We start from the raw sequence: 25,497 nt of genomic DNA, 5'->3' as shown, positions 1-25,497 counted from the left end.
TCGTAATATTTTGTGCAAACTTAGTTTAAGTTCGAAGATAAGCCATATCGGTCTCCTCCTTAAGGTAACTCCCCCACAAAAATTAAAAAATGTTCGGAAAAATTGTGCGCACGATAACAGTTGAATGGAGTGACCGATTTGGCTCATACTTTACACATCCTAATATGTCTACCAGATATAGATCAGGTTTGAATATTAACTTTATTTGTCTACTCCTTCGAGTACCTCCCACACAAAATTTCGGATAAATTCACTTTAAGGCCCGCTCTCGAATCGCTTTGATTTCTGTTGAAGCATCTTGCATACACTGCCTCCTTTCGTCGACAAGAGTTTTTTCAGAGACAAATCCAAACTTCGTGAGAAAATAGCCTGAAAGGTGCAAAAAACGGGACAACCAATTTGATCCAAACTTTTGATTTCCTAATATTTTGTCTGAATTTAGTTTAACTTCTAAAATGGTCAATATCGGTCCTCTCCTTAGGATACCTCCCTCACAAAAGTTCAACATTTATGTCTAAGAGCAGTTTAGGGTCTGTTCGAAGATCCTTTGGAAATGTATACCGATGGTGTTCGTTGTGGTCCTGTTTACAGCGATATTATTTTTTTTCCGTGGACAAATCCATGCTTCCAGCCATACTGATCCAAAAGTTATACTATGACCCACTAAAGTGACCCCTTCATGTACCTCCTTCGCACCATTTTCAACTTTAATCCTAATCTACGTTTTTGACGGCAAGTTCAAATGTCCAAAAATAGTGACAAAATTCTGTACGTAGATGAAAGTTTCGATTCATATGGGCTGAGGGTATATCTCTGTCGGCAAAGCCGACTGATACTTTTTTACTTGTTTTACCGAAGATAGTTCTTTTTGAATTACAGTCGTAGGCCTCCCACGTATTTTCAAATACAATGTAAGCAACCAATGGATTATCGACAATCTTGATAAGAATTGTAAAACATGTCCCTTAACCCTATATCAAAAACAAGGGTTGCTAGGAATGATATATGTTACGGTTACAGATTTCTTTTATTCAGAGACTCATAGTGAAATTTCATTTGTAAATTTTTTTTAACAATGTGAAAAAAGTGAAAGATTTTGCTAGATTTTGATCCAGTATGGAATTATGTAAAATTAACAGCTCAAAATTAAAACAAATAATTTTATACTATAATATATAAATTTGTAATTTAATTTTCTTAATACACCATATCTTAAGAAAGTATCAGTCAGTTGTGCTGACGTAGATATATACTCAGCCACTAACCAAAAAAAAAAAAAAAAACACAACAAGTAAGCATAGGTTATAGTCGGACGGGGCCGACCATGTGATACCCTACACCACTGCCCCTGGGAATTAGCTTTCAGCAAATCAAAATTCCTTTATGGAACAAATAAGCATATTGTAAGAAAAAACTTTGTCGATTCTGCACCTTATCACATTAAGCTTTGGACCTACAGTTTATCGCCAAATCCAAACGGCGTATCCTAAGGTTATAGTAGTTTTAGAGAAGTTTTATATGGCTGAAATATTCAGAAAATGTCGCCAACATTACAGAGGTGTATTTCGCCACCGTTGAAAGTTTGATGTTACTTCGCCGGGGAATCGAACCCACGAAGTTCTGCATACAAGGCGGATGTGAAGTTGAAATATAGCTCCACTCTATGGAATAATATGAGAAACAAAGATACGTAATGATTTTTTTGCTTTGAGCATATGTCTCCGAAATCTAATCTTCAAAAATCAAAAAATTAATTTTCCATGTTTTGACATATCTAATAGGGTGCCGCCGTGGTGCAATGGTATGCACACCCGCATTTCACCCTGAATGCCTGGTTTCGGTTCCTAGGCTAGGCCACATGAAATTTTCAACGGTGGCAAAATACACCTCAGTAATGATGGTGACATTTTATGAGTATTTCAGCCATAAAAAGCTTCTCTAAATGCGATGTCTTAGGACACGTCGTTCGGACTCGGCTATAAACAGTAGGTCCCTTATCATTGATCTAGTATGAATCGGGGTGTACTCATTCATATGAGAGAAGCCTCCCTTGTCCCTACTGGAATGTTTGTGGAGCAATTATGTATATCATTATACATTTCTAATAAAAGTTTCAAAGTTGGAAAATTGAGATTGTTGCCCCATCTGATACATCTTTAAATTTTCTCTGAATATCAGGTTCCTTCTTCGAATACACCTAATATAAATAAATATATAAGCCGCTGCAAATATACCCAATTACAATGCAATTTGCCATATCTGACGGTGAAATTTGAACACTACAAATGCTATTTACAAATGGTCAAAGGGAACATTGTGCGTTTATTAAAGATCTGTCGTCCAAAAAAGTGCACTTGTACCATACATATGGAAATGCACGCGATTTTGTGTTTTTTTAGGGTATTTCGAAAATAGTTCATTGTGAATATATATTGTGATCTCAAAAATATATTTTAACCGGTAAAAAACAACTAATAATGAGTTGAAATTCAAATAATTTGCACGAAAAACAAGTTTATGACTCCCAAAAGTGTTCATATTTAATTACACTGTGCAACATTTTTAAGGTGATCTTGTGCAAAAAATTCGAACTGAGGATTTTTTGAAAGCACAAACCCAAACGACAAGTAGGGTTTTGTTGTGCCACATCCAGCTCAGATTTTTAGATGGGGCCATTAAAAATGGTTAAGTATTGAGTTTTTAAAGAAATTCGGGGCTATATCTCTGAAACCAATACGAATCATCTGACCTCAGAAGCAACTACATTTATTGCCTCAAATTTCAAAATATATGCAAAAATGCCACAATTTTTATACATTTCGCACCGTATCTCCAAAACCGTTAATTTTTTCTGATTATTTTCTGTTGGAAAAATATTCCCTGGAATGTAATACACAACTCTTCAGAACACGTGATTGTTGTAAAATGCCTCTATCCCGTTGTTTTCAGTACATTTTTCAACGACGATTAAATAAAAATGTCAATAATGTAGTGAAATCCGAAATGCGAGAATAAACTGTTGGTGTGAACTGTGTTTGAAATACGTGTTGTAAAAGATATGATGCAAAATACCGCTGAAACAAAATGAAGTAAGCATTTTAGAGTTTCAGAATGTTCTAAAGAATTGTTAAGAACTTTATTTGGAAGATTTTTGCAAAGGTTACTTGGTTCAACTCCCAATAGTTTAGCCGATACTGGCCAGAATTTCAGCAATTATGTAAAATTTTCTATATTTTATAGATTTTGATGCCCTAGATGGTGTTTTTATTATGTGGTTTTTTCAAAAGATAAGTTCTACTAGTTAAGGGCTACAATATTGCTAAAGAAAGCAATGCCAAATTCCTATTCGTTTCCGAGATAAAGGCCTGATAAGTGCCAAAAAGTGTATATTTAGCCCGGTTTAGATGAGACCATAAAATCCGAACTGGATCTGACAGGACAAAACCCTACTAGGGTTTTTATAGTCTAAACATGTACTTTCAAAAAATGCATACTAGAAGTTGTTTACATTTTCAGTGTTGCATAGTGTTATACGCCAGGGGGATGGGTGCCTTCACCAAAATGAATATTTCAAAAAAAAAACAATAAAATTTTCAGTGTTTGCCAGTTCCATATTATATATTGTTTATTTGTTTTTATACCCTCCACCATAGTATGGAGGGTATATTAAGTTTGTCATTCTGTTTGTAACACATCGAACTAATCATTTGCGATCCTATAAAGTATATATATTCTTGATCAGGATAAAATTCTAAGACGATCTAGCCATGTCCGTCTGTCCGTCTGTTGTAATCACTCTAGCGTCCGCAATAATTGAGATAGAGTGCTGAAATTTTGCATCTGAGGGTCTTTTTTCCATAGGCAGGTCAAGTTCGAAGATGGGCTATATCGGTCCACTCTTTGGTATAGCCCCCATATAACGGTACCTGTGGATTTGAGGTATTTTGACGTTCTTCGCCACATTTGTAGACCGAATTAGCTATAATTTGGCACTTATGGTTCCCAGTGATCAACAAACTTATATCCCAAAGGATGAGGGCATAGGTCCATGTTTTGGTAAAGTCCCCATATAACGGTACCTCCCGATTTTCGGTATTTTGAGAATTTTAGCCACAATTTTTAACCGAACTATCTGCAATTTGACATTTGAGGTTCTCAGTGGCCATGAAACATCGTTAACAAAGGACCATGTTTTGGTATAGCCCCCATATATCGGTACCTCCCGATTTTCGGTATTTTGAGAATTTTAGCCACAATTTGTACCCGAACTATCTGCAATTTGACATTTGAGGTTCTCAGTGATCATGAAACATCTCCACCAAACATCGTCAACATAGGTCCCTGTTTTGGTAAGCCCCCATATAACGGTACCTCCAAATTTTCGGTATTTTGAGAATTTTAGCTACAGTTTTAACCGAAATAGCTGTAATTTGACATTTGAAGTTCTCAGTGGTCATAAAACATCTCCAACGAAACATCATCAACATAGGTCCATGTTTTGGTATAGCCCCCATATAACGGAATCTCCCGATTTTCGGTTTTTTGACAATTTTAGCTGCAATTTTTAACCGAACTAACTGTAATGATCGGTATTTTGAGAATTTTAGCTACAATTTTGTCTATTCAAAAATAATCGTCAATTTAGGTCCATGTTTTGGTATATCCCCCACATAACTGTACCTCCCGATTTTCGGGAATTTTCAGTGGTCACGAAATTTCTTCACTAAAATTCGTCAACATGGGTCCATTTTTGAGGGTCTACTTTGTTTTGATGAAACTACCCTCAATTTGACTCTTGAAGTTCCCTGCAGCTATAAAACTTTTCCGCCAAAAAATTTAAAGATAGGTTGACTCTTTGATATAGCCCCGTAGGTGGTACCTTTCACCTAGCTGAACACATTTTTTTAGATTAGATTAGATAACACTGTGCAACAAAATGGAGGTGAAAGTCTGGGGCACGGAAAATTCCTCTTGGGGAAAAAACCAAGGCCTTTCTTCCCCAAGAGGAATTTTATTATGAACCCAGAAGGACAGATCCGCCGTGAGTCGAACTTCCGCCTTATGGAAATTTTTGTTAGAGACCCTGTGGGCCATCAGGAATTAGCGTTATATCTTTGTTCACTGTTGCTTAAGTGCTCTACAAAAACAACAAACAAAGATATAATGCTAATTCATGATGGCTTACAGGGTCTCTTGCAAAAACTTCATCACGCGGTCACGGGGTTTTTAATATACACACGCCAAGGGCTTTCATCTCCAAAAGGAAATATCTCTGCCCCAACATTTGTGTTCACAGTGTAATTTAAGCAATAGTGGGAGGCAGTAGGTATCTATCCATTGTCGAAAAGTTGTTCCACCTAAAATTTTAAAAGGACCCTAATTATTCCATTTTAATTAAGACTATTTTATGGTGGAGGGTATAAAAAGTTCGGCCCGGCCGAACTTAACGACTTTTTACTTGTTTTTATATCCTTTCCGCATACGAAGTAGCGGGCACTTTGCTAGTGTATGTATAAAAAAATTCAATTGGACAATTAATATGCTAGGGCTCCACGTAATTTGTAATAATTCTGGGAATTTCTCTACCAAGTTAGATTGTAGCATGGGAGGAAAATGTTGTATTCTACACAAAACCTATTATAAATTAGGCCCGTTAGTTATACATAAGGCACATTATTTCAATTTGCATCAGGGGAAAGGTCAGTAGTTATTTTTCCATATGTTGGCTACTTTCCTGGTATATGTATGGAAGTAAAATATGCACCAAATGTTAAACTTTTTTAATTTTTCATACAAACGTAATAGTCCGTTTAACCCTCTAGATAATATGAGATCATCATCCAAAATTGTAGGCATATTCTTCGACCTAAAATCTTTTATCGTGCAAAATCTCGTGACTAATGATTACGACCTCTAGCGTGCTTCTGATTACATCACAAACAAACTGTTATCTATCGTACATCAACATAATTGGCATCAATGGAAAGGTCAAGAAATGACCTTCCAAATGTTATTTACGTAGGCTGAATGTCTCTTCCAGGAATAAAGATATAAGCTGTATATTAAAACTTTTCACAATTTTCACACAAAAGTTGTGGTCCATTTAACTCTCTAAATATTATCTGATCGCCATCTCAATTTGCAAGCTTCTTCTTTGTCATATACTCTTACTTACCGCGTTGATCGGACTATTATTGCGACCTCTAGAGTGTTAATTACTACACTACAAACAAAAAACTGGATATATTAGGCTGTAGCTCTGTTATCTGATCACGTACATCAACATAATCGACATCAGTGCAAAGGTCAAGATATCGTCTTCCAAATATAATTCACGAGGGAAGAATGTGTCTTTCAGGAACAAAGATATAAGTTCTGGTCCATTTAACCCTCCAAATATTATCTGATCGGCATCTCAAATTGCAAGCTACTTCTTTGTCATATACGCTTACCATATTTAAAATTTCGCGTTGATCGGACTATTATTGCGACCTACAGAGCCGCTACAAAATTAGATAAATATTTGGCCTGTTCCCGTACTTTATAAAGTGGTAAAAGTCGTAAAAGTTGTAAAAGTCGTAAACGATTTTCATATAAATTTTGTGTACGGGAACGCAAAATGTGTAAAAGGGGAAAAAATTGTAAAAACTTTTTAGTTCTGGAACAGAGCTATTATGTTTTTGGTCCATTTCACGTTAAATATTTCACGATCATCACCAATAAAAATAGGGATCTATTCTGGTATGAACCCGACCTGCATACAAAATTTCGTGACGATCGGTCCATAATTGCGGCCTGGAGTTTGATTACAATTTATAATGGACAGACGGACGGCAACACATCTCAAAATAGCTTTATCTCATCGAAATATGAAGATTGGTATACCACATTGGGGGTCTCCGGCGAATATTTCGCGGTGTTACATGAATTTTTACCAAAACAAACTTATAATACTCTTCCACCAAATTTAAATGGAAGGAGCTTACACCTGGGAAGTTTTTGTGGATTCTGAAACTGCAATGTTCATAGATGAGAAAAATCAAAAAATTAAAAAAATCCCCTGAGGGCTTTTTAAAAAATCGCGGTCAAAGTTCACACTTTTAGGGGATTTTTAAGTTTTAACGATTTTGGTGGAAACCCGCAAGTCTTATGGAAGTGGAACTAAAGAAAATCTTGTAGCAGTGAAGATAAGACTTGCCGTTCCCAAGCAAAATCGTGAAAACCTAACAAAAAAAAACCCAAAAATGTGACCTAAACTTCAATATCTCAAAAATGGTAAATCCTACGAACAAATCATACTGATCAATTCTCTAGAGAATTTTTACAGCTAAAATTATTTCTTTTGCCCCATTTCCATGCGACTAACCGTTGTCAACCAAAATCGTGAAAACCCAAGAAAACCTTAAAAATGTGAACTTTGACCGCGATTTATTTAAAAATCCCTCCAGCGATTTTTTCTTGTTTTTGGATTTTTGTCATCTACCCAGCAAAAATTCGGATCTATTAGTCATTACGCCATTACAAAGTAATGTAAACAAGCTTCTTTTCCCATTACAAGTAATCTGAAACGTAATGGGATACTTCTCAAAAAATTACAAGGCAAACCTACTTACTTTGCTCCTCACTAAGTAATGAGGACGGCGGCACAGTGAGTGTGTGTCCGACTATAAATCCTAGGGTTGTGTGTTCTACGCTCACTGTCGGCACGCGAGTTTCTTTTTAATTAATTAATTAAAAAATAACAGTTCGTGGTGCACATGTGCACCTCACATTTAAGTTCTTAAGCAACCCTTAATGTTCGTGTGCGTGGCATAGTATGTAGTGTCTTTGGCTAGAAATCAGAGGGCTCGTGTGTTCAACTCGCACAGCGAGCGAAATAAAATAAAGTAAAATAAAAGTAAGAAGTGTGATGAAATTAAAAAAAATCTCTACATCAACTGTTCTAAAAATAGAATTTTTTTCAACTTACTTTTCAACTTCTAGTGGGCACAGAATAACTAGTTATTCTAGTGGTGATAAAATAACTACAAAATGAGTGCGACATGTCCTTGTAAAAATAATGGGGAAGAAAGGGGGTTTGAGAGTAGTTACGGCTGCCAAAAATCCCAACGAAACCCATGATTTTGGGAGGTCTTTTTTTGCAGGGTATATCTCAAAAACGGTAAAACCAACGAAAATATCATGAAGGTCAATCTTGTACAGAATTTTCACTGCTACAAGATTTTCTTCAGTCCAATTTCCATAGGACTTGGGGTTTTCAAGCAAAATCGTAAAACATAAAATACCACTAAAAATGTGTATTTTGACCGCGATTTATTTAAAAACCCCTCCGGGGAGTTTTTTTTATTTTTTCTTTTGATTTTTCTCATCTATGAACGTAGCAGTTTCAGAATCCGCAGAAACTTTCCAGGTGTAAGCACCTTCCATTTATATTTGGTTAAGGCACACCGTGTTTCCACATAGTGGTGTAGGGTATAATAATTATGCCGTATATAAAATATATTTATTTCGTATCATAAGTTTGCTTTAAAATCTGTAGGTACCGTAAGGTGGGGCTATACCAAATCATTGACATATACAAAACATGTTTAGTAACCAAACGTCTTCATAAAGGACTCGAAATATTAAATTACGTTAAACTAAGTTTGGAAGAAATTTTTGAAAAAGTTTTAGAGTTATCTTGCACAAAAGCCATTTTAGTATGTGTCGGCAGGGTCATAATCATGTACCGTTGTAAATGAGGCCGCTAGAACAACCTACTGAAAAAAAAGAATCAAAACGAAGCAAGAGGAGCCCTTAAATTTCACTTTTTCCGAATTTTGTGTGGGATATATCCGAAGGAGTGGACCGATGTAGTCCATATTCTAACCTGAAACACGACTGGATGAAATAATACGTTGCGCAAATTCTGTTTCAATCAGAAACTCCCTGCGAGAATTATTTTGCGGATTTACCATTTTGGTCGGTGCCGTCAGGTTTTCATGGGGCTTTTAGGCTAATAACTCAGAAAGTATGGACTTGCGCAAGAAAAAAATTGTACTGTCGTAAAGGAATCCGCAAGGATAACCTACTGAAAAAAGTTTCAAAACGATCCGATAGGAGCTCTTAAAATTCACTTTTTCCGAATTTTGTGAGGGGCCCGAAGAAGTGGACCAATATAGTCCATATTCAAGCCCGATATATATGTGGAAAGGAAGAATATTATGTGCAAAGTTTGGACCAAATCAATTGCTCCCTTCAAGAGTTATCGTTCACACCAGTTTACAGAATAATTTTGAACTTTTGCGGGGGAGGACCAGTATGGTCCATCTTCGAACATAAACTAAGTTTCGTGAAAATATTGGGCGAATATGAATCGGGTGCATTCATTGATATAAGAGAAGTCTCTCTTTGTGTGAACTATTCTGACAAAATTCTGAATAATGAATCAATTATTAAAATAATTAAAATAACAAATATGTTTACAAATAATAATAAATAGACATCGGATTTTTGCATGTTTTTTATTTCTCATCCGATTGGACTCAAATTTTGGATCTAGGCGTTTTAAGGGTCAATTTTTCGATATTTGGGGTCATATCAAAAACATGCAAAAAATATGCAAAAAATATGCAAAATATATGCAAAAAATATGCAAAAAATATGCCAAAAAATATGCAAAATATGCAAAAAATATGCAAAATATGCAAAAAATATGCAAAATATGCAAAAAATATGCAAAATATGCAAAAAATATGCAGAATATGCAAAAAATATGCAAAATATGCAAAAAGTTTTTGGCCGAAAATCGTCATAAAAGTCGTAAAATTGTCAATTAATGTTAGAAAAATCGTCAAAAATCTTCAAAGTGTTCTAAATTAAGATAGTTGGCCGTTTAACGTAGATTTTTAGCAGATTATTGTGTTATCGAGGCCTCTTACGACAGTGTGGTGTAGGGTATAAAAGTATGGTATTGTAATACAATTTATTTATTATTAAACTATGCAAAAATATAAAATTTGATAAAATTTCAAACGATCTATGTAAATTTCAATATTTTCTTTGTTATAATTTGTAGCGTTGGGCTGGTTATTGTTCAAAAGGTGTCGATGTCGAATTTTTTAAAGCGGCAACCGCATAAAGTTTTTGGTTTAGTTAGATTTTAAGACTGTCAAAGTTTGAGCACAATTGGAATATGTTAACATGTGCCACTGGGGCCTCGACATTATGAAAATCTCGATTTTTTTGGTTATTTAGCGATTTCGGCGACCCATTTCTCTGCAATGGGTATAGCTTTTTGTCCATATTAAGCATTAAATTAAAGGCCATTCTGTTCTTAACATTTCTTGCTGAACAACAAAATATAATTATATATAATAAATCTAATACTTAATAGGTATTACAGAATTCGAGATAATAAAGCCAATGTCCCGAAAAACGTGACTAGGTACGCCTTTGTACGAAAATGGAGACTATTAAAAAAACATTTTCTTCATTTTTATCAATTTTTGGAATGAAAACAAATGTCTTTTACATTTTGTTCTAAATTAAATTTATTCGAGAGTCAGACATCGTGTGGTTTTGGAGCTATCTGAGTACAGCTGACTACTTTAAGAACGCTCTGCTATTTAGTTCGCAAATTTAAAGTTGTTTACCATCCTTTGCGCCTCCTGGAAATTCGGAGTTAATATTTAATCTCTTGAACAACAAGAATTATGTCAGACCTTTTTCTAGGATTTTCGGCAGTTGCTCTTTTGGAAGTTTAGATCGAATATTTCTGAAGAAATTTTAATCTTTGCTTTGATAAGATTTTTGTCGCCTTTTGGCTCTTTACTTTACTTTTCAAACAATGCCAGGTCAACAAGTTCAGAACTGAGATTCCACAGATTATTTATCATTTTGTTATTTCCTTTTTCTGAAATTTGTATGTCAATGTTTCCATATTTCAATACATTTTCAATGAGGTCTTGTTCTGATGCTAAACGTATCGTAGAATCTGAAGACCCAACCATCTGTCCCGAAAACAATCAAGCGTGGCTTCAAGAAAATCGTAACTATGCAATTGTCATTGGTGCTGGACCCCTGTAAGGTGTATAGAAACGTTACTAGTACCATTATGGCTACAGTAGAAGCTATCGGAGAGGATCCCTACAAATATAAGATCTCTAGAAGATTTATCCGTGAACAGCGGAGAATAAACCGTGAAAAATAAACGCAACAGCTTCAAGAACGAGGCTATTTGTGTGCACTGGCATGGAAAACTATTACCAGATATTCTCAACACAGGGAAGAAAAAACGGGTTGCTGTTCTGGTATAACATGGGGGTAAAGAACAACTCCTAAGTGTTCCTGAAATTGACAGTAGCTCATGGGAGAAATAAGCACTAGCAGTGTACAAATGCTTTGAAAAATGGGGTCTCACCAGCTCGAGCAGATATTATGTCGAGAGCTTCTGTACCACCGTACAAACTTGTTAGAAAATTGTTGAGAGGGATTTTTGACTGCAAGTGTGGAAGCACATCCGGACATCAACCGAACATATTCAAGCGATTTCTATAAGAATAGTCTGCGATTGACAAATCCAAGTTCGAACTAGGCGAACTACTGCCCAGCCCACTTCCCAAGAACAAGAGGCCGTAGAAGAACCTTGCGTTTAAATCGAATGTTTTTTCTATTTTATTTATTTATTTGGTATCCCACTCGACAACAACTGAGTGTTATAAGTGAGAGTTTGGGTTATTGATTTTACAAAACGTATAATGAACAAGATAATGTTTATATAGATATAATATAGGATAAATTGGGTAAACATTATCAATAGGTTAAAAAGAAATAGGGACAATAGATTGAGTTTAATACAAAAAATAGTGAAAAGGATATTCAGAAATATTTTTAGGTCCAAAACAAGACCTAAACCGCATTGAAGATTTACTTAATACGAAAGGCATTCACAAACAAATATCAGATAAAGGAAATAACAAAATGATAAATCATATGTGGTACCTTAGTCCTGAACTTATTGGTCTGGCATTGTTTGATCGGATAGTGCAAAACACCGTAAAGATCCAAAATACGACAAAAACCTTAACAAAGCAAAGAGATTAAACTTTAACTCCGAATTTCTTGAAAAGGATCCTGCAATTTGTCCACAGAACATCAATTACCAGGAGGTGCAAAGGATGGTAAAAAACTTGAAAATTGTGAGCGACATAGCAAGGAGTCGAGTTCATCACCGAGTTGTCATCTGTACTTAGATGGCTCCAAAACCACATTATGTCAGGCCCGTAATTTCAACGCGTAGTTATCTATGAGTTCACAGATACATATCTCCCGTGATAGCAACATTTTATAATTTCAACGCATAGGTATCGTTACCGAGTCAAAAACGGCCGTGTTACTTACACCAAGGATTTTACCTGGTTAATCGTTGCCAATGTGCTAAAAGTTGTAAAACACTTCTAAGTGGTAATGATTTTGCGAAATCATTAATGAAAATCACCAATATTACCACATGATTTCGAAATTTACACGCCTCGGTAAATGGCATGTAGAAATTACCAAACGCGTAGGTAAAGATAACTAATAGGTAGCTACCTACCCGGTTACCCAGACGTTGAAATTACGGGCATAAGTAAATTAAAATATGTATGAACAAAATGTAAGCGTTTGTCATTGAAGCCATAATTACAAAATTACATTTGAAAAAGGAAATGTCTGATGAATAGCAATGCCATTCCACATCCGATATGTCTGATGAGTCTCTACAAAAGGCGAAACATGTCACATAATGGTGGTTGTGAGGGTTCGAATCTTCGGCTTTCCTTTTTCACTTGCAAACATCATCGGTCATTAAGTTCGACTCCAACGAGAAATGAATTAAAATGTATATTAAAATAGATCTTCGCCCTAATAGGCAACATTTTCAAACAAAGTAAAATATATTCGTTTTCATTCGCAAAAATTTGATAATATAGGAAGAAAAAATTTTTTTTTTTAAATAGACTCCACTTTTGCCCTAGGGCCTTTTTCAAGACAATGGGTTTATTATCTCGAATTCAGTAACACTTCCGTACATTGTTGTTCAGCAAGAAATGTTAAGAACAGAATAGCTTTTAATTAAATGCGTAATACGGGCAAGTAGCTTTAACCGTTCCACATATATGGGCCGTCGAAGTCGCCAAATAGCAAAAAAAAATGATTTTCATAACTTCGAGGTCCCAGTACCACATTTAAACATATTCGAATTGTGCTAAAACGTTGGCAATTTTAAAATCTGGCAATAATAAAAGGTTTAGGTGGCTCCCCGGCTAAAAAATCCGAGATCGATTTGGTCCTTTGTGTTCAAACCAGCCCAATGCTACAAATTAAATTAAGATGCTACAAAAAAGGAAATATTGAATTTTACATAAAACTTTTGATATTTTATCAAATTTTATATTTGTACATAGTTTAATAATAAAAAAATGGTATTACGATACCATATTTTTATACCCTACGCCACACAGTCGTAAATGGTCTCAATAACATAATAATCTGCTGAAAAGATCGACGTTAAACGTCAACAGCCGTAGTTTAGAACACTGTTATGTATTTTTTGATGGTTTTTCCAAATTTAAATGACAATTTTACGACTTTTATGACGATTTTCGGCCAAAATCTGTTTGCATATTTTGCATATTTTTTGCATATTCTGCATATTTTTTGCATATTTTGCATATTTTTTGCATATTTTGCATATTTTTTGCATATTTTGCATATTTTGAATATTTTTTGCATATTTTGTGCATATGCAAAATATGCAAATATGCAAAATAAATACGAAATATGACCCTGCCATTGGATTTAGATTTCTTTGAAACGAATTTTGGTCCAAAAAGAATCTTCGTATCTTTAATATTAAAAAATATGCAAATATGCAAAATCCGATGTCTAATAATAAATATATTATTATAAGACACCTTGCATTCTATTACAAAAAGAAAAAAAACGTAAAACGAATTAGAACCTTTGATCAAATAATAATAAATTATGCAAAAAGTAATAAACGCCACATCAACAACCGCAGCAAAAAATGCAGTAGCAAACATTTTGATTGCAAACAGCCACAACGAGTTGGGTTATTAATGTCACATAATTAAATTATCAAATCAACAGCAGAAACAACAACAACAACAATAAATTTGAGATGGACTTATGGATGGGTCACTAAGGTTAGAGACACAAACACAGAAAAAAACCCACTCTATAACCGAGACGAATAGAAATGAAAATTTATACGAAATAAATGCATGAATAATTAAAACAACAACAACAAAAACTCAGCGGTAATGATAAAGCGCAAATTCTCTCAGCTGAATGCAATCATAAGATGCAAATTATCAAGCTGCCGTAAAGTGTTGAAAAAAACAAAACCGCTCCGGGTATGCTTTGGTGTGTGTGTGATCGTCAATACTTTATTGCCTTTATATAAAGGCCATATGGCCGATATAACACTTGCATTGGTGTTGGTAAAGCTTTTGAAATATCTATCAGCCGCCTGGAATGTTTGTTGGTCATTTTTGTTAAAATCACTCAATTTTTGAGTTAATTTTCTTGTTCGGCAACTCAATGAAAACAAGAGTGTCGATGATGGTTTTTTTTTTGATAAGAGAGCGACATAAAACAACTACCATTGCATTAACAAAGCCATGTCTTGTGGTTTATTGATCATCAATGACATTCGAATGTGCACAGAAGTGTTGTTGTTATTTGAGAGAGTAACAAAATCTACTAACTCTTCAATCTGGCTTAGCTCTTTTAGCCTTAGCGATTTACTACTCTTAGCCGTCAAAGCGCATTTGTTTTGATACAAGAATGAGAAGACACACACACACAAGTGGAGGCATTGACAGCAGCGTGAGCTTCTGGAAGTTTAATAAACTCTTGTTATACTATGCGATAACACCAATACCATTACCAAGCTCCCCCTTGCCAACCCCCTCCCCCACCATCTTAACTAGCAGTTTCTTGGACTCTCGTTGGCTTTGGTGGTTTGCCTTGTGCTTTGGGGCAACGTTGCAGCCACCAGCTATCTCGAGCCAAGCAACCAGAGCCAGATCGCATAATTTGGGTCTGACTTGGTTGAGTGCTAGAAATGTGAGGTGTTGATGGTGTTATGGCTAATGTGTGATGGTGTTGGTGTACCAACAGTCTGTGGGCCGTTGTAAGCGCAATTTTTGGCCACTGCTAAATCACTGGCAAAACTTATGTCTGCAGTCATTTGCTTATAGTTACTGAACGCAGTAATAACGTAAAATTTAGCTACCACCGCTAACACCAAGTTGCTCCTGCCAAAAATTAAGCGTGTCGTGTTTGTGATTTTGGTAAATTTTTACAAGATATAGTTTTTCGTAATGAAATAAAAAATTAAAAAATAAAGAAAGAACGACCTTATCATCGCCAAGGCGAACTGAAAAAAATTTAATTTGTTTATTACAAATTTTTACACGTTTTCTTCTTCTTTCCTTTCATTTCAGTGTAAAAGAAATACAAAACAAGAGGAATTAAAAGTCTGTTACATGCAATTTGTATTTTCTTCTTCTTGACGAATCTCAAACCGACAACAACAGAAAAGCAATTAAGCTTAGAGCCAACTAGTGTAAAGAGAAATCCAAAAAAACCCCTCCAAAACCAAAAAAAAACACACACACATTCACAAAATGCAACCACTGAAATGCAGTTTAGCCTTTGTGCTAGCTTTAGGTTTATTCCATGTAAGCTCAGCTATGCCAGGACGTTATATACGCGCAACCGACAATGATGATGGATTGGTAACCCTACAATTTGCTGATAATGAAAGTGATTTAAATCCCATTAATTCAGAGGTAAGTTCAAGATTTTTGTTTATCGTTCGCTATTTCCTGATTAACAAAAGTATACGTTAAAACGTGTGCCCAGAACGTAGTAAATAAATATCAAAAATTTCATTATTTACTAACCATGCATTGAATTTCATAAACTTTCGAAAATCTTATTTGAAAAGAAGTTCATTCTCATTTGATATGCTGTAAAAATTGTGTGTGAAAAAAATAATTATTAATTTAAAACAGAAGAGAATTAGTTTCTCGGTCAATCTATAATAACTTTGTAAATAAGTATAAAAATCAAATAGTTATTCAATTTCCATTCGAATTGAATATTTGAATAATGCGAATTGAATTACAATTGAGCGACATTGGCTCCCAGAATTAACTAAATAGTATTGAATTATTGACATAATATTCATTAAACATACATTTTCACATTTGTCCTGCACCGAGAACAACGGTTATCTCCTGATATACGAAGTAGTCAACATTTGGTGGAGACTTTAAGATTGCTTAAAATGTTGCTATTTTCTCGTAAATTTTGAAGACAATTAGAAAAATTACCATTTCCAGAGAACAAGATGCTTAAAATTGGAAGAAAATTAATGTAAATAATTTTTATAATTCTGAGATCATGTAAAGATGATATTTTCTTGACCCTTGTCCCTCTGTTAACATCTCCATGTCGGTCAACTATTGCGTATAGTTCCTCAATTAATGCAAGACAATTGACCGGCTTGACTGTGACTCCATCCAAAAAGCACATAGAATCCCAGCAAAATGTTCGATGCCAAAGATGACATTCAATCATGGGTGCAAGTGATCTAGCATGTCATCTTTTTAGCATCTTCATCGATGAATTTTATATGAGCGTGGACCCCAAAAGATGACGTTCTTTTCTGGATCCTAAGCATGTCATTTTAACCAATGCATTGACATGTCATTTCCACCAATGCTTTGGCATGTCATTTCCACCAATGATTTGACACGTCATTTTAACCAATGCTTTGGCATGTCATTTTCACCAACCCCTTGGCATGAAATTTTCATGTCTTGTTTGGAAAATGGAAATGCTGTATTGAAATATGGTTTTCATGAAAAACAAAACTCTTTATTAATTCAAACGAATTCATGAAATAGCTACAATTAATTTATCAGTTTAGTTTTTCAAAAGTTTACATCCAAAATTGCAATGTAAGCACCACTGCAACGCAAAAGATTACTTCCTCCGTTCTCCACAACTGATATTCTTTCATCTTACAAAAGGTTTTTTTCAATTATCTTCCCATCACCAGTTCAGATTTCAACATGGACTCCAAATGCACTCCTATTTTTCTATTTTTATTTCGTAAATTACTTTTATTTTATAATTTTGTTATTTTATAACAACATTTTGGTAATTTATACTCTTTTGTTTAGTGACGGAAATATGTAGGGATCTACAACCCGGCTTGCTTTAGGGATCTCTAAGAACAAAATGTAACGAACGGGGAGGAGAGACTTTTTATGGAAAATACCATTTATGCTTAATTAATTTATTTTTAATTGTTTCTTTCCAAAAGTAGTTTCTTCTTTATTTTCGGATTCTTGTTCCTTTCGTTTCGGACTTTTTTTTTCAAATTCCAAGAAGCGAGATTTGATTGATTTCATTCTATGTCAGATTTAGAACAGACAAGGGAACTTTTAAAATAGCAATGTGTGCAGTCCGATTCTATTTTTAGCTCGATGGTTGGGACTTCATATAATACCAATTGTTTAGAAGTTTTAGTTGTTTGATATGCAGGAAATGTAAGACAACATCACGACGACAGTTCTAACAACTTTGGTCTGTTCCAGAAACTGCAAGAATCTACTTATTTTTACTACGATAACAATTTTTCCTTTATGTTATCGGAAAAAATAGTAAAAATTAGTAGATTTTTGCAGTACTGGAACATACCAAAATGAAAATAAACAGGTGTGTAAATAAAAACACAAACATCATCTCTATTGGATCGATGGAATGGGTACAAATGCTGATGAAAAGATCGGATCTTTCACAACTTCCTTTGCATTGGTTCAAATCCTAATGAAAAGATCGGATCTTTCACGACTTCCTTTGAACCAATGCAAAAGATGACATGAAATCACGTCATCGCAAAGAACCCCTTCCGTCAAATTTTGCTGGGATATATACTTCGTAATAGTCCCCGTACAAGAAACCCCCGATTGTTAACGCAAGTGGAAATTTTGCACACTTCCGTAATTTCACATAAAAACGCTAAATTTTCTCTCTAAGTTATGACGTACTGTATATTCGGCATTGTGTTCAGGATTAATATGATTAAATATATATTCCTGAAAGTAATTTAAAATTAAGGGTTCCCACAAAGGTAGAAACAATTCTTGTGAAACATTACCAGTTAAGATCCAAGATATTATCTTTCATATTTACTACATTCTTAAAGATTTAAAGAACTTTTTTAATGCAAACCAAAGGTCGAATGCTGTAGATATCCTGGAATGCAACTCTCAGAGATTAATGCAATATCAACATGCATTTTAACCTTGACCTATTGTGTTCAACATAGGTATGCCAAAAATTGCCTATTTACATTTTGAAGGTCATATACCATTCGCCTTTAGGCTAACAAGGATATATACAATTTGATATGATCAAAGTATGTTTGAATGTTATCCGTTTCAACGAATTTTATGTCGATTTAGTCCTGTCCTGGTACAAAGTTTACACCTTTCAATATTTTGTCCAAACTTAGATCAAGTTCGAAGATTGGCCATATAGGTCCAGTCATTTGGTTACCTCAACTTAATTCAAAATGTTTCGCTAAAAGGTTGCGCACAATATCTCGAGAAGGCCTTCGAAGAGAGTTACCAATTTTCCAGCAAAAAGTCATTACACAACGACCTATTAACCCATTATTTTAACAACGGCATTTCACCACAAATAAACAGTTGTTTTTTGGTCACCTAAAGTCGACATATAAGTAGAAAACTTAGTAGTTACGACATTTAGTAGCCAAAGAGTAACTACTTCTTTGTCGACTTTTAATGTTAAAAAATAACTACTTATTTCTGATAACATGCCCTTGTTAAAATAATGGTAGTAAGTAAGTCGATTTGTAGTGAGTTTTTTGCTGGTTTTTCAGAAAAAGATCAAGTTGGACTACATCGGGTACCACCCACACAAAGTTACAACATTTTTCTTAAAAGTTAAATTGAAATCCAGATCTTGGATCGTTTGGATTTTTTGTTGCCGCAGATCCTATATATTACTATGGTATAATTTTTTCTGGGGAAAAGTCCGTAGTTTCTGATATAATTACTGTAAAGCTAATCACCAACAAAATTGCTAATGTGCAAGATAACTCTCAAAGGAAGTACTCGATTTGTTCGTAGATGGACTATATCAATCCAACGATTCACTTCTTTCACACTTGTTGTTTTGTGATAAACTTGAGATCTATTCGAGGATAAATCTTGAGGGCCTTACCAAAAATGTTGATACATATACATACGTTAATGTTATGGTGTAGCACTATGTAACGGTACCTGCTTTTTTGATATTTGGAAGATTCTATGCACCTTTTCCATCCGAATTAGTTGTAAATTGGCATACCGGGTTCTCTATTGACCATACTAATTAGATCTGGCATAGTGAACGTAGATGTAAGGTAGCCAATGCAATTTGGCCAATCCTCTTCAAGTTTCTGATATCCATGAAGAAATCTGACCTGAAACTAACGGTAGGAATAATCAAAGGTCACTACAGAATAAGATCAATGTTATGCAAATGGGATACTGCTGCGAAGATGAAGAAGCAACAGAGGCAATCGAGCACTTATTGTGTCACTGTCCTATGCTCACGGCTCGGAGACTGTTACGATCCAGTCGCTGACAACCTTCTGCCAAACCAAAACAATAAGTCTACTTTTTCTTGTCAAGGGTCTGAAGTGGATGCAGATAGAAGGAACTACTACAGCACCATAATACTCATAAAGACTCCCACACACACTCTCCCCTTCTCTGTCTCTCTTATAAAAAAAAATCTAAAATCTTCACTATCTTTTTATACCCTCCACCATAGGATGGGGGTATATTAGGTTTGTCACTACGTTTGTAACTACTCGAAATAATCATTGTAGACCCCACAAAGTATATATATATTCTTGATCAGAATAGAACATTGGTGGCGTTTATTTAATTGGGATAGCTGTTACAATTTTTTTGAAGGTTTGCTTTGTTTCGTAAACACTTTCGTCGGAGTTGTGTTAGGTTACCAAAGAAAAACTTCTCATTGAAGGTTTTTCTTTGTTTACGTTTATACTTCGAGCTGACGATTGATGTTTGGGTATAAAAAGTTTCTTGTTGAAGAAGTTATTGAAAAATAACTTCGGTGGAGAATATCCACAAACAAGAAACAAAGGGAACTGATGAGATCCAGTGGCGTGGATCGAAACTAGTCTTCCTTGCCTTACCCCTTGGCGAACAATGCCAAACCTTCTCCACTAATAAACTTGTTGTTTTAAATATTAAAACAACAAAAGGGATTAAGCCAGACTATTTTGAAAAATCACAATTCTTGATCAGCGTACAATTCTACATCGATATAGCCATGTCCGTCCGTCTGTGGAAATCACTCTAGCGTCCGAACGGATTGACGTAGGTTGATGAAATTTTGGGAAAATATGTTATTTTTACGTAGGACTTTTGGTATTGAAAGCGGGCTATGTAGGTCCACGCTTTCGTATAGCCCCCATACAAAATGACGCGTGACGCGTCGTCGTTTTAAGGAATTTTTAAGATATTTGGCCCATTTTACCACCGAATTGGTTGTAATTTGGTACTTTGTGTCTCCAGAGGCCAAAAAATATTCCTACCAAAGTTGGGTTATATAGGTCCACGTTTTGGTATAGCCCCCATGTAAGGCCCCATATAAAGTACGCGTCATTTTAATATATTTTGAAAGTATTAGACCCATTTGACCACAGAATTGGTTGTAATTTGGTATTTTGTGTCTTCAGAGGCCAGAAAACATTCCTACCAAAGTTGGGTTATATAGCTCCACGTTTTGGTATAGCCCCCATATAAGGCCCCATATAAAGTACGCGTCATTTAAATATATTTTGAATGTAGTAGACCCATTTGACCTAAGAATCGGTTGTAACTTTGTATTTTGTGTTTCCAGAGGCTAAGAAACATTTCTACCATAAAATGTTTATATAGGTCCACGTGTTGATATAGCCCCCCATAATACAATATCTCCCGATTTTCGATATTTTGAACGTTTTATCCTCATTATCACAACGAGATGGCTGAAATTTGATATTTAGTCTTCTTTAGGCGTATAAAACTTTCCCCCAGAAATTTTTAGGTATAGGTCCACGCCATCATATAGCCCCCATAGAACGGTACCTTCCGCATTTCGGTATTTTGAAGGTTGTGGCCACATTAATCCACCGAAATGGCTGAAATTTGTGGTTGAGGGTATAAAAAGTTCGGCACGACCGAACTTAACGCTTTTCTTACTTGTTTTCCCTACATTCCCATTATTTGCTCTCATATTTCCTATATTGTTTGGTAAATGCTCTCAACTTTGTTCTCTCTTTCTCATCTCATCGTCTCACCATCACATTTACCCTGCATCAAAAAACCACAACACAACAACCTCACTGAAATATAGCTAAACGCTTTACGCTAAACCACCACCGTCGCAACACCTAACAAATCATACGATATAGTTCGCATATACATTTTTTAATTTCTTTAATATAAAGGCAACATCTAATATCTAAACCTGGTGCTGACTCAACATGTATAATAACTATAATGTGAAAATCATTAGAAGAAATGGTAAATTACAATATTACAAAATAAAATCATAAATAAAAAGCAGCAAAAATTGTCTCTAGTTTGGTTGGTGGTGTGTGGTGGTTGTTAGCCAAATAGTCTCAGAAGAAACCAGTATTTTTTGTTTTATGAAAGGCGTTCATGATATGCAGAAATTTGAACCTTCGCAAGACTTTATGAACACTATTCCTAAAATGCAGCAACACAAAACATAGACATTACTTCGGTGTACGCCCTTATAACATTACCTTTGACGACGAGTTGATGTGGACAGGGAATATGCCATTAAAAATATTGTTGGTATTTTTCCATGTTTTAAAAAAGGATTGTTAAATTTAAAAATCAATGTTGATCTTGAATAAGACACATTTTTTTGGAAATGATTGTATTCTATTATTAACATCGCATTCACGTGAGATAACACGGACATTGAACTTGTTGCGCAAAAGAATTTGAATTGTTCGTGCATGGAACATTTATGTAATTAGCACCGTTCATATCGCCCACATCCATGTCTTCATAACGCTCGTTTATGAATTATTTGTGGTGGCACTCAAATCACAGTGGATCCACTTGTAAGTCGTATATAGAAGAAGAACTTTATGCATTTTCATTGATGCCTGTTATATTAATGTACGTGGTCAGATAACAGAGCTATACACTAATATATCCATAGAAACCATATTCTAGGGAAGCTTTAGTCTGCGACCCACCATTTAAAGTGTGGCACCAGATGACAGCTTGTATTAATACGGGATAATCTTAAATATTTTGAATATATTTACTGACATGTAAATTGTATGTTGTGCTAACTACAAAAAATATTAGTCAAATGTTCCGACTTTTGGAACTATTCTATTTAAAATGTTCCAGAGAGAGTTGCCAGATATTGTATCAGCAATTTGACATTAACTTTTTATATATTTTGCCAATGGCTGGAACCGCTGTGTAAATGCGGCAATTTTGCTTATATACAAAGGTGCAAATGAAATTCATCACCAAATATGATTTTATTCCAAACTTTTTTATTCTGACCATTGACATCGTTCGGAATGATCAAAAGGCCTTAGACCTCAATTGCACCTTGAAAGCATGTAAATGCAAGCTTTTTATGCATAATGTTCATCAACGACGAGGTGCGAATGTTGGGTGCGACGACGACCATCGTAAAAAGCAGAAATATTTTCTGCAGTACGAGCATGAGTTTTATTTTCACATCTATTACAGACCCGGTTTGCCAAAAATTTTGTACGATTTTCCGGTTTGGATGATTAAATTGATAAGTGCACGATACGCGATTTTATTTGAACGCCCATTATCATATTAGGCCTGAATCTTTACATGCTTCAAATTGAGTTAGTCTGAAATTGGAAATATCGAATAAAAAAAACCCTAAAATGTTCTAAAAGCTGATAGATATAATATAAATACAAATACAACATAATTACTGAGAGCAAGGGAGCGTAAATCTCAATGTAAAACAATGTGAGGCATTGTGAGTGTCGTGAGCGTAAACTCACAACTTGTGTAGACTCTAACTCAGCCAAGATCATCCATATACGTTAACGTATGTGAGAATAACAATCAGTCGTCGCTGAGCAGCCGACAAGTAAACATGTGCATGGATATACACATAATTTTAGTGGGGACACTGAACAAAACCGCACACACCCGCCACATGTTTACTGGTCACAGGTCTAGCAACCACTAAATGTTGATACAAATTTTCTTGTGATTCTCTCACTACTTTACTCTCTTTTTTATTTTGAGCATCAATGCTCTAACTAGCGGCGAGCGAGAGTAAATTTACGCTCACGACATTGAAATGTATGCTCACTTGCTCTCAGTAAACGCTCACTGTCTATCTCTAACATATACACACATTTATGAATGGTTGTGGTTTATTGAAAGGCATGGAAATACCAAACACAAAAGCAACAACAGACACATAGAACCATAAAAATTCCAAAGAAATAAAAAAAACATAAAAAATATGTTGGAACCCAAACAAATAAAATTGAGATATGTTATAAAATGTTGCAAACATACATATATTTGTTTGGACACAAACAAGTTATGTTTCGATCCAAACATATATTTCTTTGCGACCAGTCCCAAACAAATATTTGTTTGAATCCAAACATATTTCTAACATATATTTTTCTGCGTCTATACGCAGTTCGAGATAACTTCTGTTCGTACCAACTTGATTGCATATTTGTAAGTGTTAAGTATTTTTGAATACTCTTTTTTCTAGCCTCAGCCAGACTAATGCTGGTTTTTCTTATTAGGACGAAGACATTGTTTGCAAAATTGTGAATTACAAAAATACAATCAGTTCGCACTTGTGCTCTGTTCCGGAACCTGCAAGAGTCTACCATTTTTGAAATTTTGACAATTGTTTTGTTAATGCATTTATCACAAATTAAAAAAAGTAGTAAATTCTTGCAGGTTCTGGAAAAGAATATATATGTTGAACCTACGGTGTCTCTTCGTTTGGTTTAATGGTCTATTTTAATATTCATATAATATTATGAATCTAAAGTGTAAATTTATTCAAAATTCAAAACAATTGTAAAGGAGAAATTTTAATAAAGCCGGCCGATAAAGTTGTTGGGTATCATAATGCATTTTTCGCCAAGAAAATCCTTCAATCTATTATTTTTACACAACAATAATTTCCTATTGTTTATTTTTTTCTTTTTTGTCTTATTCCAGTTATGTCTTTTATTCGATTACTTGAAACATTTTTTTTGTTTTGCAAATTTAACAATTTGCCTGTTCATTGTTTGTTTAAACTCTTTTTGCCTTAATAAAGGAGTAAAAAATCGGTATTTTTTGTGTAAAACAAAAGTGAATGTCAGTGATGTAAAGAGGATTGTGTGCGTGGTGGATATAGTTTAATGGGCCATTGCATTCATTGTTAATTTTTTGCATGAATTTGCCATATGATTTTTTTGGTACAAGAGATCATTTTAGCCAAAGACAAAGAAACAAAAATACCGGGCTCATTTGTTCAATTTTTGAAAGTGGATTTTGTAATCGAACATTAAAAAATTAAAATAAAACAATAAGCAAATAAATTTACTTCAATTGTTATTGAAGGCTGAAACCCCCAATCCCATTTAATAGCGGCATTTTTTGTTTGTTTTTAAATTGGCTAATAAATGTAATGAGTGGGTCAATTTGGTTAATAATAAAAGTTAATTAAAACTGAAAGTGTTTGCAAGTAAGGGTTAATGGAATAAATATCTCTTTTATGGAAAATGAAATAATTAGGGAATATTTTCCACAGAGGTCTCCTCGAATAACTGTACCTTGGGCTGGATTCTTGTTCTATGAAAATTTGAAATGAAAAATACTTCCTTTATATTTTTTTTCATTTGACAGTTTCCTTCTTAAAACAGTTTTCATTTCATTTGGTTGCTTGAGTTGGAGTATTCATTTCACATTTTCATAGAAACAGAATTGAGCCCCTGAATTCGGGTAATTCGAAGTATTGAAGTATTTACCCTTGGTAAACACAAATCATATATTTGAAATTCAATAAAATACAAGCAATTATCATTCGAGAGTCGCATACTGATGTAGTTACATTTCAATGGTATCCGTACCATGGAATATTTCTCATGATTGTCGTTATATACACATAACATGTTATATAAATTCTATGACCCTGTTATTATGTGTTGTAGTCTAGATAAACCCATTATTGTTAATTTTTATTTCAAATCACTTAAAAATTTAATTTTTATTTATATCACATTCCAAATGCTATTGCTTGCTCAATGTGTTTTTTTCCCTTAGCACATGTTTTAAACATTAT

The 25,497-nt window shown here is 34.5% G+C and overlaps 1 protein-coding gene across 4 annotated transcripts in view; it reads left to right on the top strand.

The window, feature by feature from the left end:
* LOC141398526 (uncharacterized) overlaps positions 1-25,497 on the top strand; it is a 97,284-nt gene that overhangs the window by 54,310 nt on the left and 17,477 nt on the right. For 3 of the 4 annotated variants that reach the window (XM_073975854.1, XM_073975853.1, XM_073975852.1), the window contains one exon: positions 15,495-15,842. In XM_073975854.1, the coding sequence (XP_073831955.1) occupies positions 15,678-15,842 (165 nt within the window). In that variant the 5' untranslated portion in view covers positions 15,495-15,677. Of the gene's footprint in view, positions 1-15,089; positions 15,342-15,494; positions 15,843-25,497 lie in introns of those variants that run through there. The other variant, XM_073975851.1, reaches the window with a different exon arrangement.

This window comes from Musca autumnalis, unplaced genomic scaffold, assembly GCF_047663935.1.
Source record: "Musca autumnalis isolate F117 unplaced genomic scaffold, ASM4766393v1 scaffold_3, whole genome shotgun sequence".
NCBI classification, from domain to species: Eukaryota; Metazoa; Arthropoda; class Insecta; order Diptera; family Muscidae; genus Musca; species Musca autumnalis.
Note: the sequence above shows the minus strand (reverse complement) of the source record. Positions and strands in the feature narration are given on the sequence as shown.